The sequence below is a fragment of the Hypanus sabinus genome, chromosome 10, assembly GCF_030144855.1.
Source record: "Hypanus sabinus isolate sHypSab1 chromosome 10, sHypSab1.hap1, whole genome shotgun sequence".
Taxonomy (NCBI): Eukaryota; Metazoa; Chordata; class Chondrichthyes; order Myliobatiformes; family Dasyatidae; genus Hypanus; species Hypanus sabinus.
Window position 1 is genome coordinate 118,813,241 of NC_082715.1, and position 15,259 is coordinate 118,828,499.

General features: G+C 42.0%; 1 protein-coding gene across 1 annotated transcript in view; it reads right to left on the minus strand.

The window, feature by feature from the left end:
• kcnk5a (potassium channel, subfamily K, member 5a) overlaps window positions 1-14,887 on the minus strand; it is a 29,297-nt gene extending 14,410 nt beyond the window's left edge. Inside the window, exon 1 of the mRNA XM_059982791.1 lies at window positions 14,232-14,887. Coding sequence (XP_059838774.1) covers window positions 14,232-14,417 — 186 coding nt within the window. The 5' untranslated portion in view covers window positions 14,418-14,887. The remainder of the gene's footprint in view (window positions 1-14,231) is intronic.
• Between the last annotated feature and the right edge of the window lie 372 nt (window positions 14,888-15,259).

Below are 15,259 nucleotides of genomic sequence, written 5' to 3' on the forward strand. Positions count from 1 at the left end.
TATAAGCAATGATTACATCAGCCACGATGACAGGGCATCTTTAGAATGGCTTTATAGCAATCCACTTATGGAAAAGCCAAGAAACAATGCATTTGTATTATGTTTTTATAACACAAGTAAAGTCAGAAATGGGAGAGAAAACCAACAGGGAATGGGGAGAATGTTTAGCCTCCACTAACACTGGAAGACAGGACTGATCCGGCGTCACTGAAACCAGAGACCTTTTGCATCACCTCCTCCAGGTCACATACTGGCTAAGGGTCCAAAGACTAATTTTTTTTTCCCAACTTGAAGTTCAATCAGTTGGGCCTCTGCCAAATTCTTTCAATACCCATTTCTCAAGGTCATGCAAATCTGGTTCATGGACAACTAACGGTCCATTCCTTCTCTACGCTGCCACTTATGTGAAAGCTCCCAGTCTCTTCAGATCTGGTTGTTAGAGGCTGTTTAAAACATACAAACACACATGCGCAAACACACATGCGCACACACACGTTACATCCAGTTTCACCTAATCCTGGAACACTTGGGCTCATCTCTTGCCAGTGTTAACACACAGCCAATTTGAATAATCAGACCATTTAATGTTGAGACTGATGGGGACCTTGTGTATTCAGAGTCAGGTTATTACAGCAAGGCCAGTATTGATTGGCCATGCATAATTGTTTTAGCAGAGTTGACAGTAAGACATCTTCATTATTAGCTGCAGTTGGTAAGAAGACACTCCTTTAGTGTTGTTCCAGAATCTTTGTCATGGCCTTTGTTCTAGGATTGGTGACATCCTTCTATAATAGGTTGCTATGCGGCCTGGAGTGGAATGAAGATGGTGATGTGTGAGAGAGGAAACTGAGGTGCAGACAGAAAAAGGTCAGTGTTTTGCTGTAGTACATCTTGTAGATGGCACAACCATTCAGCTTGGGTGTTCCAATGACTCTGATCCACATAAACTGTTCCTTAAAAGATACCAGCACCAAAGAACTACTAACTGAAACAGAAGTAGGAGCACACAACTGTCACAACACGAAGACAAGTGAAGGCAACTTCAGAAAGGTCAAAACAATTGAGGAAGGGTTGACTGAGAGCTAGGATGCAAGCCTTGCCATTATAAATGACACGGATGGTTTCACGCTCAGTGTTGACTCTGGCTCTGCCGAGAACATTTGTTTAGACACAGCCCCACTATCAAGGTGTTACGGAATCAGAATTATTTTCTGAAAACAAGTCCGAGCTGACAAAATCATCAACCGCAAAATAACTAACTTTCCACTTCTAAAGCATGTTTCTCACAGTTAAAAAATTCCCAAGGAAGGGCACAAGAGCAACATTGAAGAAAAATATTTACTCTTTGGTTTCTTGGTTAACGGAAAACTCACTCATGAGTGCACTGAGGAGGAAAGGCACAGGGTCTGGACATCTGAACGGCAACTAATTTTGGATGAGCAAGGTGACAGAAGTGGAGAAGGTCATGTTTCTCAAGAGGACAGTAGAGGGCAGTGGATTACAAAGGATAGAGCACTGACCAGGTAATTTAAAAATCAACTGGCTGCCACTGCAGTTCAGCAAATGCGGACTTAAAAGGGCAATTGTTTTTCTGGATGATTTAATGTTACAGGGGTGATGTGGGGGAAGAAGTTGGACTGAAATGGTCATGACGACACCACTGCCATAGGCCCATTCAAAGGTGGTAATGAATCTGCAATTGAAAATCCGGCTGATTGGTGCCATAATGACAACTTCTTACTCAACGTCAGCAAGGCCAGGGAGCCGAGTGGAGGACATTCCTGAACTTCAGGAGGACACCAGAGATCCGTAAGCCAATCTTCATCTGGAGATCAGAGGTAGAGAGGGCCAGCAACTTTGAATTCATCAGTGTTATCATTTCAGAGGACCTAAACCATAGGGGATAATTTCATTTGTCCCATCACCGAACTATTCCCACAAACTTTGGACTCCCTTCCAAGGACTCTTCATCTCGCATTATTGATTTTTTTGCTTATTTATTATTATTAGTTTTTCTTTTATTTTCCTTTTGGTATTTGCACAATTTGTTGTCTTTTGCACACTGGTGTCCACCCTGTTGGTAGAGTCTTTCATGAATATTGGATTTATTGAGTATGCCTGCAAGAAAACAAATCTTGGGATTGTACATGGTGATATACACAAACTTTGATAATAAATTTACCTTGAACTTTGACGAATGAGGATGTTGGCAATAGATAAGGTAATTAATAAGTTAAGATTCACCGGTGAACTACACAGAACTCCTAACTATTTGGTCCCACATAATTCTCCTATTGCAATAAACCTAATGATACCCACAGTTTCTTGTAAATCAAACTTAGAACAAGGCCCTTCAGCCAGCTGGCTGGGTGAGTACACTGCACTGCTGAGGCGTACGGAAGGGACTAACAGCCGGAGCACTTGTCCAAGTGCATCCAATGTACCTGTCCATTGCAGAATGATCCTTATTGTGTCCATACAAGTGACCAATTAACATTCTAGTCTCATTAAAACAAAACTGTCAAATAAGCAAACACTGATTTTTTGAGGGCCAATCAAATCAAACAGCTTGGAGTGGTTATTCCACCATAATTTCTCAACGCTATGGCCTCTAACCTAAAAGGCCTGTACGCACAGTGCATAATGTTAATATGTAACAACTATGAACTGAATACATTGGAAATGTCCATTGTATTTATGTTGACTTCTAACTTGGGCATCTCAAAATTAAGCACATTGCATCCCACCCACTGCCCCCTTGCTGTCTCCCAGAATTCCACACCAATTCTTTAATTTAGTAGATCACAGAGCATGGTTTGGTTGATGTTACTCCATGCAATAAAGAATTTAAAATTCCAACAATTATTCCCAGGAATTGAACTTTAGTTTTCTGCTTGATAAACCTAGGTACTTGTATCAATCATACTGTGCTTTTTTTTAAAAAAACAGGTAAATAATTCATTGAGTCACCTCGCAACACAAAGCAGAACTGCTCAAGTCACACACACAAAATGCTGGTGGAACGCAGCAGGCCAGGCAGCATCTAAAGGAAGAAGTACAGTCGACGTTTCGGGCTGAGACCCTTCGTCACTGTATTTCTTCCTGTAGATGCTGCCTGGCCTGCTGCGTTCCACCAGCATTTTGTGTGTGTGTGTTGCTTGAATTTCCAGCTTCTGCAGATTTCCTCGTGACTGCTCAGGTCATCTCCATAAAACAATGAAGGTGCAATTTATTACTAAGTTGGCTTTCGGACTGTTGGGCTGAAGTGCAACAGATAATCTCTATGCAAAATATCAAGGTTCAAAATTCAAAAGCAATCACTTTCTAATTTAATTATGCACCCTAAGCTGAAAACAGATATGTCTGAGGATATTTTTCTACAGTAAAGAAGCTATGGGAATACAATTTGCCACCAGTGACACGCTTCTTAGGAGTAAAAAAAACTATTTGCTCCTAGGATGAAGTCACAGACAAGGCCAGCATTTACTGTCTTTCTCTAATTGCCCCAAACGAAGACAACACTAAGAGTCAGCGTCACCGACAAGACCATAGGTCAGACTGTGCAAATCTGACAGATTCTGTTCCTGCAGGGTATGTGCACCAGATGAGTTTTTACAAAGTAGATGTTACACTGTTCCTCTTACTGAGACTTTTCAAACTCCATATTTTATCTCCAGCTGCAATGATATAATTAAACTTGTATCTTCATATCAATGATCTAAATATTGGACTGTTACCCCAGTCATTTGACCTTCACATCACTGCAGTCCTTAGGTTTTTATTACTGCATCAGGCTGTGGCTAGTATTCCACTCCAGATTCTACCCTTTAGATAATCGCCATTTTGTAGTGGAGTTTGCCCGGTAATTAGAACATTAAATATTTAATATCCATCAGATGAAAAGTGAAATCAAATCAAAATCTGAGACGGCTCTGGTGGAGTTTTCTGCCTATGAGGATTATGGTTACATTACTAAGATAAGGAAAGAAGGACTTTATAAAAACAAGTGCAGACCTCACTGACGAGATGCCAAAAGTTCTCCAATGTCAAGATCTAGGGTCTAGAACTAGGTGGCTTAAGTTTCATGATCTGGAATCTTGGCATCTGGCATCATCTGGAATTCTCCTATCTGTAGTTGCACATTCACAGGGCACACTTGAGGCTAAGATTATGAGATCTTGAGTTTCTAAAGGAATGAAGAGTAGTAATGGGATGGGTAGGAGTGGGCAAGGATCAATTGTGATTTGACCAAAGGTAGAGCAGGTTAAAGGGATTTTATGTTCTCCTCCTGCTCCAGAATTTTATGTTCCCAAATAAGTCAGTTATTAATAGATAACCATGCCTACACATTTGTATTTCATAATCTCTTTAACCAAAGCCCTATAAAATGCTAACTTTATGAAACCAACTACAATATTACACTAGCAAACAACTGCATGTTGACTTCAAATAAAAAAAAATCATCTGTCCATTGTCAGTTATGCATTATGATCAATGCAAAAGGTTAAATGAGAACAGAACAATGACTGAAGTTGCATCATTCTTTTGAATAACCTAACAGGTCTGTTTGCTGCAATTAACTCTGTTTTGCTTTCATCTCACACCTCCCCAGTTTCTTGAATTTTGGCGGCAATTTCCATAAGCACGTTCTCAAATGAGTGCAAGATTCTGCAGGGGCGCAAAAAAAATTGTGATTCACCGCTTGCTCAAGTTCTTGCTCAATTCAGTCATTCTTTCTTTCTATATGACAAGCTGGTGTAAAGAAACCACAGGTCCGATGACAGTTTCTGATGCAATGACATTAGCGGCACTGACAAAGATTGAACATTTGCCTGGATTCTAGTTTTTCCAAAACCAGACAAAATATTTCCTCAGCAAGAGATCCAATAGCATGCCAAGAAAATCACCGGTGTAATGAAAATTTTCCTGCGTATACAAATGGTCTGGCATTTTATATCCAGGAGAATGTTGTTTTCTGCCAACAGACTCAAGACAGGATGAGAAAAACTTCAGGCAATGAATAACCCTGCTGTGCAAGGGCTGAATGCTGTTGGTGCTTCAGCTGGATGATGGAAGTAGAAAACCTGGTTCACTCCTTTTGGAGTTGGGTGGTGCAGCAAGGGAGATGCAAGCATACTGGGAGCCTTCCAAATGGTCTCTTAGGTGCAGATGCAAAGGGAGGTGTGTATGTGTGCTATGCAACAAATCCAGTTTCTTCTCACTGAAAAAAAAGTATGAAGCAACATAGTCTACATACAAAATGGCAGAGTCCGGCCAAGCCAAACTAGGATCTAACCACATCTACATATTCTGCTGTTGTTTGGAAAGCTACAAGATGGGGAGAGGGAGGTGTGGATGGGAAATTTAATAAAGATTCTCCAGTTGTCATTCTTGGAAAAATGGAGAGAGTTACCATCAAGTGTTCTGGCAGAACTACTTCAATAAGCAAAGTGCCAGAGAGGGAAAGAAGGCCACTGACAAAGAAAATGAGAGTTTCCAGCACTTTCCAAGCACTGGAGAAGGTTTTTGGTATATCAAACTCAGTGCTATTCTGTAGCATCAGTAACTTTAATCATGAAACCGCACAAGAAATAGAAGCATTTGAAATAAATATATTTTGTTTCTAAGTAGCAATGGTTAGTATCAGGTGGGAGAGATTGTAAGCCGCAAATAACTACATTGCCTGAAATAACAACTAATACTTTTCTTGCAAACCATTCAATTTTAGTAAAAAAAGTATGCTTGCAGAACAAGTCTAAAACATAAAATATAGAGAATAAGGATGGTGCAAAGTTAAAAATGAGAAGTGCTGGAATACTCAGCACGTCAGGCAGCATCTTAAACTCATGACCATCAATACCAAGACAAAAGCTTTTTGCTTCACTTCTAATTAACACAATCAGCCCAAGACAAACCCTTCTTCTCTCTCCTCAGATGCTGCGAGGCTTGCAGATTTAAAATAAAATCCAAATGGGAATGGGATGCACATGAACCCAAGGTGGGAAAACAGTAATGCCTGAATAAATGGCTGATTCCAAAAGGCAAAATACCACAATACTGACTGGTTAAGAATTTCCTGTATCATTTCTTGCCCCATGCAAACTAACACAGGCTAAACAGAAAGTCACCTTCCCTCTTTTCAACCAAACATCATACCATTCCTTCTTTCACACACAGCACAAACTCACAATGACTTTTTCCCCTCTATTTACAATATACCAGCTCTACCGAGCCCGCCAAGAGTCTTGGGAAATGTCATCCAAAAGCAACATTGCTAAACACAACCATGTCTGTATTTACAATCTGCAGTTTACTTTCTGGAAGTGTGTCTACAATGCAGTCATTGAGAGCAGAGCTGGGTTGTGACAGGTTAGAATTGACATAAATCTTTTCCACTTCAGTCCATCCTTTTGTATTTCTGCTACCCTTGGCAATCAACTTTAAACAACCAGAAAAAAGGGCTAAAAATTTGGTTCAGGCAGCCCTACAATGGCAAACATCCATTGGGAATAATACTCAAAACTAAAAGGTGATGCCTGTATGAAATTGGTCATCAAGTCTCAAAGCATCAAGAAGATAGTTTTGCTGTGAAAGAGAGTGTCAAGTTTCTTTCCTGCTGTCTCCACACCAACGCAAAGCCAAAAGTCTACAGTTCCATAGCCTATATCATGCCAGCATCTGCAGTTTCTTTTAAAAAATCTTCAAGGTCAAGTGGCTGGAACTGGAAAAATTAGTTGGAATAAATATGGCAGATGCCTCAATTTTCCACGAGAACGCAAGTGTTTTATATTGGAAAAACGTGTAGAATATCACTAATTTCTCCCCCAGAGTGTCTTCAAAAGTTGTGTCTGCCAGCTCTATTTTGTTTCCTTCTGCAGTGATGGCAACAAACCAGTTGTGCTGGCCGGAGTCTCAAAGTTGGTTGCCTTCAAAAGAAGCCTCCACAGCGGTCAAACCTGCCACAATATTCCAAGATTAGGCACCAACACCTTCACTCTAAGGGGGGCGCCAGATGAGGTTGTGGCTACAGTACCTGCCTATAAATTTCACAGCTACCATCACAAGTTTAATCCAGCACATGTAATCTTTAACAAGGGATCTTCTGCTAAGTGGGTTAAGCAAAAGGAGATCCGTTCAGAAGGCAACAAGTACTATAACCACACAGAGCACATCCAGAAAACAGTATGCAATTATATCAGTGCTTTCAGGCTGATATTTAAATCCTCTGTGTGAGCACAAGTCAACAATTGTTTTGTAGCTGTACAACTGGTCTGTGAGACTCATTTTAACATCAGTAGAAGTTAAATAAAATATTACTGACTACTGACTTCTCTATTTATGTAAATATATTTGAATGTCAACAGTAATTTATGTGTACAATGCCACCAAGTACGACAAATGTCACCCACATATGCATATATAAGGCGGAACGGGCGTCATCAAGTTAAATTGTTCAACTTTTAAGAGTTGTTCAATGAAAGGCAAATCTGGTCACTCAAATTTAAGAGTACACCTTAAAGTGAATGAACGTTTGCAGACACTGTTGCCTGTTGTCTTTTCTTAGACATAGATGTGATGCATTTTAAGCACGACTCTGCACTAACTAAATCTGGGGGAAAATTTGTGACTTGCCCGTTGATACTCCGGTACAATTTCGCCCGAGTCCTTCTGTGCTCCCAGCAGGCAGCAGGGTCAAAATCGAGAGACATCAGCGTTCGTTGCATTGCCTCCAGCAGCACCCTGTTGCAAAACTTAACGCATGGAACAAAAAGAGAAAAGGATAAAGTTAGGAGTGAAAACGGAGACCAGCGGACCCCGGTGTGGGTGGTCAACTGGTTTTTATAGGCTACAGGAGGCAAAACATATGTAGCCTGATGGTCTGAATAAAAGGGGAAAAGAGAAAGAATAGCACACAGCTTCTTCCACAAAACCCATCTTGGGTGAAACCTTTAAGGGGCTATTGACTCTAGGAATAGCAAAGTTGTCAATCTAGAGTCTGAAGTCCACCTCTGGTCCAATGGACAACTCAAGAGAAATGATAAGTGGGCAGCTTGCACACTGGTTGGCCAATCTCCACAACCGTTTTTCCATCTCATCAAAGCTGAATTTCAACCCTCCCCCTCACAAACTACTTGGTCAGCGGTGTTGATGGTTTCCAGATCAGGTGAGTGGGGTCAGATGAAGAGTGAAAATTCCCTTTCATTTGGCCCAGCAATGAGTGGATATACTGGTCAGTGCAACTTTTGATTCAACCCCCCCCCCCCCGTGGCAGACAGTGTCCTGCAAGGCCGTCAAGAGAGACTGCTCACTATGAGCATGTAGCATGGGACATTTTTGTGCCATGGACTTTTAGAATACTTCAGAAGATGAAAGACCCCATGGAATCTGGGTTGTGTTTATACCCTATCCCCAGAGAGGACTGGAAAACACTAACACACAGATTTTTCCAAGAATTTTGTTCACCACAGGAAGGGGCATCATTGTTTCAGAAAATAAATAGATGGGGCTAGGGGGCAAAGGGGAGGGGAAAAATCTTTAAGAATAAAACTAAATCTTTGTCCATCTTTGTGGAAAGTAATGAGATTCTTCCCCACTTTCACTGACTCCTACTGGACATGTTAGGGTAGAACAGGATAAGCACCAGCTATGACTATCCCAGCAGTCCAACAACTAGCCAATGCCGACAGTCAAACCTTGCATAAGGACAATTTAGATGCAGAGGGCTCTTAATGACCCAGGGAACTGCACACCAAACAAGGTGTCAAAAAAAAAGACAGGGGAAGTCTTGTTTTAAAGTTACCAAGACACACAACAGATGGCCAGCACTTAAGAATGATTTGGATAGAGACCATGAGAAATTCGAAACAAGTCATTAGATGCATGTTGGAACACAATAATAAGATGCTATTAAAATGAGTGAGGGGCAATCACCATAGCTACAACGGAACTCAAGCAGATTCAGAATCAAAACAAAAGAGTTTCTATCTAACCCATTGTGGGGAGTTGGTGGAGGGGGAGTTAACATGATGCCTGGAGCTGAGACTGTAACGTGGACATTCAACCAGCTTGATGCAGAGGGAATTTAAACCCCTTCACAACAGTCAAGTGAAAAGAGAGGAAAAGTCAGTCATTTCAGCTTACTGAAGAGGGGGGATGGGGTCACCAACACTGCAAACTGCTGGACGGACTTTCCCACAGCGCTCACGCACGAGGCGACGTTACCCAGTTCAGTCACGGTGTAGTTACGTCGCCGACCATAAGCTGCACGAAAAAATACAGTTTAGAGTGCACTAAAAATAAAGACTTTCAGATGCCCGATCAGATCCCACGATGCAATTGTCCATATTGCAGCTATCGCAAGTGGACACTCTCCCCTCTCCCCAGCCCATTCCATCTGCTCCTTGGATTTGCAAGGACTTCTTCTGGAACAGTTCCACAAGCAGGGTGTGTGAGACAAAGCATAAATGAATGAATTCAGCTGACTCCAACATAAGTGGCTGTCTTCTTCACCAGCCTCACTGTTGGTGAGGGTAGGCAGCGTGTCAGCACTACTTATGCCATACACAAAGCAAGTCATCAAAAATTCCTCGAGCCACATGTACCTTTGATATAGTCTTCACGGCAAGCAGAAATATTTACGCACCTCATCACCTTTCCTCCTACCCCGAAGTCTTCCTAATGACTTGCCCTCCTGAAGCCACCAGTTTACTTCAGCAGAAATCCACGAGTGCCGGCTTCCTCGGATAGGTAGCGATTCTTCAGCTGAGAGCACTGGCTGGGAGATACCTCACAGTCAAAACTGACCAGGCATTTCAGAGGGTCTCTACATACACTTCCATCAGAATCGGAAAACTGATCGATTTGACCTGTCTCAACTAGCCAATTCCAGGACTGCAGCTCTGACCAGGACTGATTGGTGACAACCAATTTTTAAAAAAAATTTCTGTGCAATACCCAACCAGTATTCCTAAACTGAGTGCTGTTTTATGGGAGCTTGCTAATGTAAATGTTAATCAACCAAATAATGATTTTCAGTGATTTTTGATCAAGGAATAAGTATCTTTCAGGAAACCAGGACAGACTACCTGCCCTTTGGAATCTCCTCCTCAACCCCCATAACCTGACACACCAGCCTGAACGTCTATCTGAATGACTGCAGCTCCAGCAAGGTAACACATCCCAACAGCCACATCATGTGCTCAAGCAACAAGGGTGCATCTTCAACACATAATGCCCCTAGGAACCCTCATGACTTGCAGGCACACACACTACTAAACCAATGATGCTAGAGCCATTCAAAAATCAACACTGAGCAATGTCCTGTAGTCCATTTTAGGTAAAAGTGCAGAATCGTTATGGCACAGAATAAATCCTATCAAGTCTACACCGGCGTGAGTCAGTCCCATTTGACCCTTCCTCCCCAGGCCTCAGTATGATAGATACCCATTTCCTATACCGTTCCTTTTCAAGTCAACCCTGCCACACTTCAGATTCTCAAACTCTTAATTCTACTACTTGCTAGTGACAATCCAACATTTCTTGCTGCATTGTCTTGATTTGTACTACTATACTTTGCATCATCCTATTGATTTACTCACTATATTTATTGTATTTACAATTACATGGATACTGTTTTCTTTGTGAGGTTCATGTGGGTAAGGAATTTCATTGCACCCTGGTGTATGTGACCGACAGATCTGATCATCTCCACTTCCTGCACAGCAAGTTCCAGATCATTACTGTTCATTGTACAAAAGAGCTTTTCATAATATACCCTCAAGGTCTTCTGTTTGAACCTTAAACCTCAGTCCCATCAGCCAATGGGAATAGGCTCACCTCAATCAAAAAACCCCTCGAATGACTTTGCAACAAACAACTCCAGCCTAATTGTTGCATCAGCCAATGGGAATAGGCTCACCTCAATCAAAAAACCCCTCGAATGACTTTGCAACAAACAACTCCAGCCTAATTGTTGCAAAAATATCTTAACCCCTTGAAACCAGGATGGCCAACTCAAAAGTGTGGCGGTACTCATTCCTTTAAGATTCATATATAATTGCCACACCTTGTATTTTCAGCAGGATTGAATGCTCAGGCCAATTTACTTTGAGAACCTGATGCTGAGTGGAAGACACAAAAATGGGTCAAGAGAAAGCAATTTAAAATGCCGGTCTATTAAAAAATGAGGGAAAATCTCCAGATTTGGAAACTTTTAAGTTTGTGAGAACCTGTTGTAAAAACCAGATACATGGGTCAATCTACAGATAAAGTAGATATTTCACCATGCTCCAGTATCTTCACGCCAAATACAATTCAAAAACCAGCACAAGCAAAAAAGTAAAGTGAAGGATAGCCCTTTTTATCTTGAGTGCATTTATCTGGAAGGAACCGGGCCTCCACCTTGTACACTCTTGCACCAGACAATCTAGTGAGAATAAGTTGTCTAAACAAAAGCTTTTTGATGTGTAAAGGACATTAAAATAATTTTTTTAATCTGTGTTTTTTTTTTAATCCCCATTTCTGTGCCTTCCATGACAGTGATTCCTGAAAACAATGTATTTTGTGTGGCAATTCTGCAGATGCGGAGAGATTGCTCGGAATTTTACAGAAGAGAAGCAAAGTTCCCCTTCACACATTATTTTAATGGAATCTGTAGTTCTTTGAAGTGTCTCACTCACTACATGGATCTTAAATACAAGGTCCAAATTTTGACTGCTTGGGATAACGAAATCTCTATTAAATTAGATCCATTAGTTCCTGTAGAATTATTGAGGGATCGAAATAAGTTCTTCTTTAATGATGAGAAATGATTCCATGTTTTGACACACTCCCTATAACTGCCTTGCAGCTGCAGAAACCATTTGATTTTTACCCAATCACCCTCCCCTCAAACACTAGCCAATTCTGAGCCCCTCAGCAGCCTGGCCACATTTCAACACATCCTCCTTCCAGATATCAAGTGCTGCTGTCTGTAACCACAATGCAAATTCCCACCCACGGACACCACGATCCGCATTCTATTTCTCACTCACCAAGTTTCACTGCTGCCGAGAACTGCCAGTGGCGTCTCTGAAAAAACAAAACATGTGCAACTTGACTGTGCAAACACCCACCTGCTTGCACCCGCAGCTCCCAACCACCCCTCGCCCCTCAGCCATTTTGGACAAATTGCAAAGCAAGCAGGTTCACATGACACCAAGTGAAGATGACACGGGGTGGGAGGGGGCAGGGGAGTAGGGAGTCCAGCTGCTTCATGAAGCCGGTTTTGGATCAAATGCCTGAAACGGATCAGGAAAGAACTACTGTGCTGGCAATTTATTTCAGCATTCAGTCATCAGCCCTTTTCACTACTATTCGTAGAACTTTGGACAGATACTTGCATTACAGAACCCCTCAGTGTGCCTGCTCAGACATTCAAAAGTTGTGATGTTGGTTTTTGGCTTGTCATGAAAACATTTCAGTTCGGTCTCAAACCGTCATCTCTTAGCATTCACTTCTCAGCCACCCTGCCTTTTTTTAAATGAAAGGCCTATTCATTACTTGCACAAGCAACCCACAGCCCTCCCGCCCATCCACCCCTCGGCACACACAGTGTGACCCCATACCCTCTCGGGCTTTGCTCCTGCTGTCTGTTTTATATTCTTTTGTCTCCTCTGCTTGGTTGGTCTGTGTACACAAGTGCAATTCTGTCCGCTGTGCAGAAAGAGAGAGTGAATGAATTATCAATAAGCAAACGACACATTCTAATTCCTTGTTTCGAACTTCGGATCTTTTCAGGCCTTGAGGGAAGAGAAATGCTCGGGGAAAATAACAACTTTCTTTCAAAGGGTGGGGGTGGGGGGGGGGAGTCGGTCGCCTGCAATTTAACCCAGTGGTTCGCAATCTCCCCCCCCTCCCCCTCCCCCTATAGGCGAAGGAGGCAAACTCTGCATCCGCATGGAAAGGAACTGCCTGTTCTCACGGCTGTTCGCCGTTTAAGGGTAAATAACGTGGAAGCTTGCACACAAAATATCTACACAATCACGCTCAGAAAGTCCTCAGCATGTGCTAAGGAGGGGAAGAAGGCGATATGAAGACACTGAATGTGATCCTCAAGACAATCTGAAAGCCCACAGATCCCCAAGATACACTTTCAGGCAATTTTGGAAGGCTGGTGCACTTTCTAATTCTTTTAATCACACGTGAAGTCCATGATTACCTCAGATATACAAATCTTCCCCTGCTTGGAGCGAGCGCTCACTCGGGATCAACACTCCCAACTAGAGGTCAGTGAAGCGATAATCCAGCTCCAAAAACACTACCCCTACTCAGAATCGGGTTTCACTGGCATTTATTTTTTTGCTGCTCTCCTCGCGCTTCAAATAAACTCATTGCCAACACGTCTTTTATTCGAAGTACTGTAATGTGAAAATCTGACAGACACAACTTCTGTTGAGGGAGGACTTGGGAAACACTCCAAATGAAACAAGTCACGAGTTGTAGAGAACAAATTTCTGGCAGTCCAGCGTCTACAAAACAGCATCTGATCCCTCAAGGAAAAAATTATATTTTCATTTCCATGACGACTTAACGCTCTTCACCAAGAGCTCCTCTGACAGCAAAACGCCAGATAACTTTTTTTTGTGTTGGGCGTGGGGAAGAAAATTGCAAGACTAATACGAATCGTAACCCAGGCGCGATTTCAAACCATATGCGCTCGCATTAGAAATGGTCCTAATGAACAAATCGCTGAAAACACTTTAAAACTCTAAATCATAACTGTGATAGGTTAAAGTCATATACAGATTGTAACTCAGTAATTCCAATCACATTGCTACGTGCAATGTTGTAACTGTGAGCAACTTTAATCACACTGGCAAGACAGAAGAGTAACTATGAGTAATTTCAGTCACATTGCGACGTTTTAACTCCATATACATACCATATCTATGAATTGGACATTTAAAGTCATGTGCGATTGATAATATTAATGGAAAATTTTAAGTCTTAACTTAGAGGTTTTAAAATCGAAAGTAATTCCTAAAATTTAAGGGATTTATATACTTGGTTAGAACCATGGCTTAGAGGGGATGGAGCAAGTGTATTAAAGAATAAGTGAGCATTGCTGAAAGGAAAAAGGAGGATTAAATGATAGTTCTGAGAGCGGGAGGAAATGAATGAGACCAAGAGCTAGTGGTGGGAAAGCGAGTAGTGGTGGGAAAGCGAGTTGACTGGAGAACGGAGGTCCTTACCGCTAAGATCTTTTCCAGAGCTGCCTTGGTGAGGCAAGGATATTCTTCAAGGATCTCCGACTTTTTGATCTTGTACTGGTTGACGGCCTCGGTCCAGTTCGGCTCTTCCAACACTTGGAAGATGGCAGCGCCGATTGACAGATAGAAGATGATAGCGGAGGTCAATAAAGGGCCCCTGTCTACCATATTTCGCGCTGGGGTTCCCACTCATATACACCGCCGCCAAACGGGAGGGGAGTAGGGCAAAGTTACAACAAAAAAACCTTTATCCCTACAAAAAAAAACCCTCACACGTATAGGGTGAAAACTCTGGGAAATTAACATTCGAATTTCGGACGCTAATGTTTCGCGCCTGCGTCCCAGCCGCCAAACTTTCCAAAAGGGGGAAAAGCTTATTTCTTATTAATTTAAATGTAAACAGTTCCGTATAAATAGTCACCCCGTAGTCGGATTAAACTCAAGTCGACACGTATAGGAAATAAAAGTTAACGTTCCAACTAGATCCTTTCCCTAAATATATCCTTTTAAACTGTTTCAAGTTTGTTAACACCAAAAAAAGTCTGTTGCTTTGTGGAGGATTTTTCTTCCCTCTCTCCAACGACACGTGTCGGACTAAGAGAACGGCTCTAAGTGTGGCCAGCCGGTAGGAAAGTTCATATTTGAAGTGGCTGCGAGGAATTTCAGAGGGCGGAGCCACAGTAGTTTGCAGATATATACATTAACTCATCAACTCGGTTAGTAACTTCACTCTGATAATTTTCCTTCTCTCCCCAAACGTTAGGTGTCAACATTACCTGCTTAAACAGCAGACGACCAACAGGGTTCACACACACACGGGCGCGCGCGAGCGACTTAGAAGTTTAATTTTCTCAAATAAGTGTCTCCGCGTTTACACTTGGATGAGTAGGTGGGACACAGTTAGGGACGAGGATGGGAGTTTCCGTGGGGCAGTTGGAATGAATTTGCCTGAGATTTAAACTTTTTCTGTATGCGGTACCGAGGGGAGACTCGTATTCAATTCCTCCGAC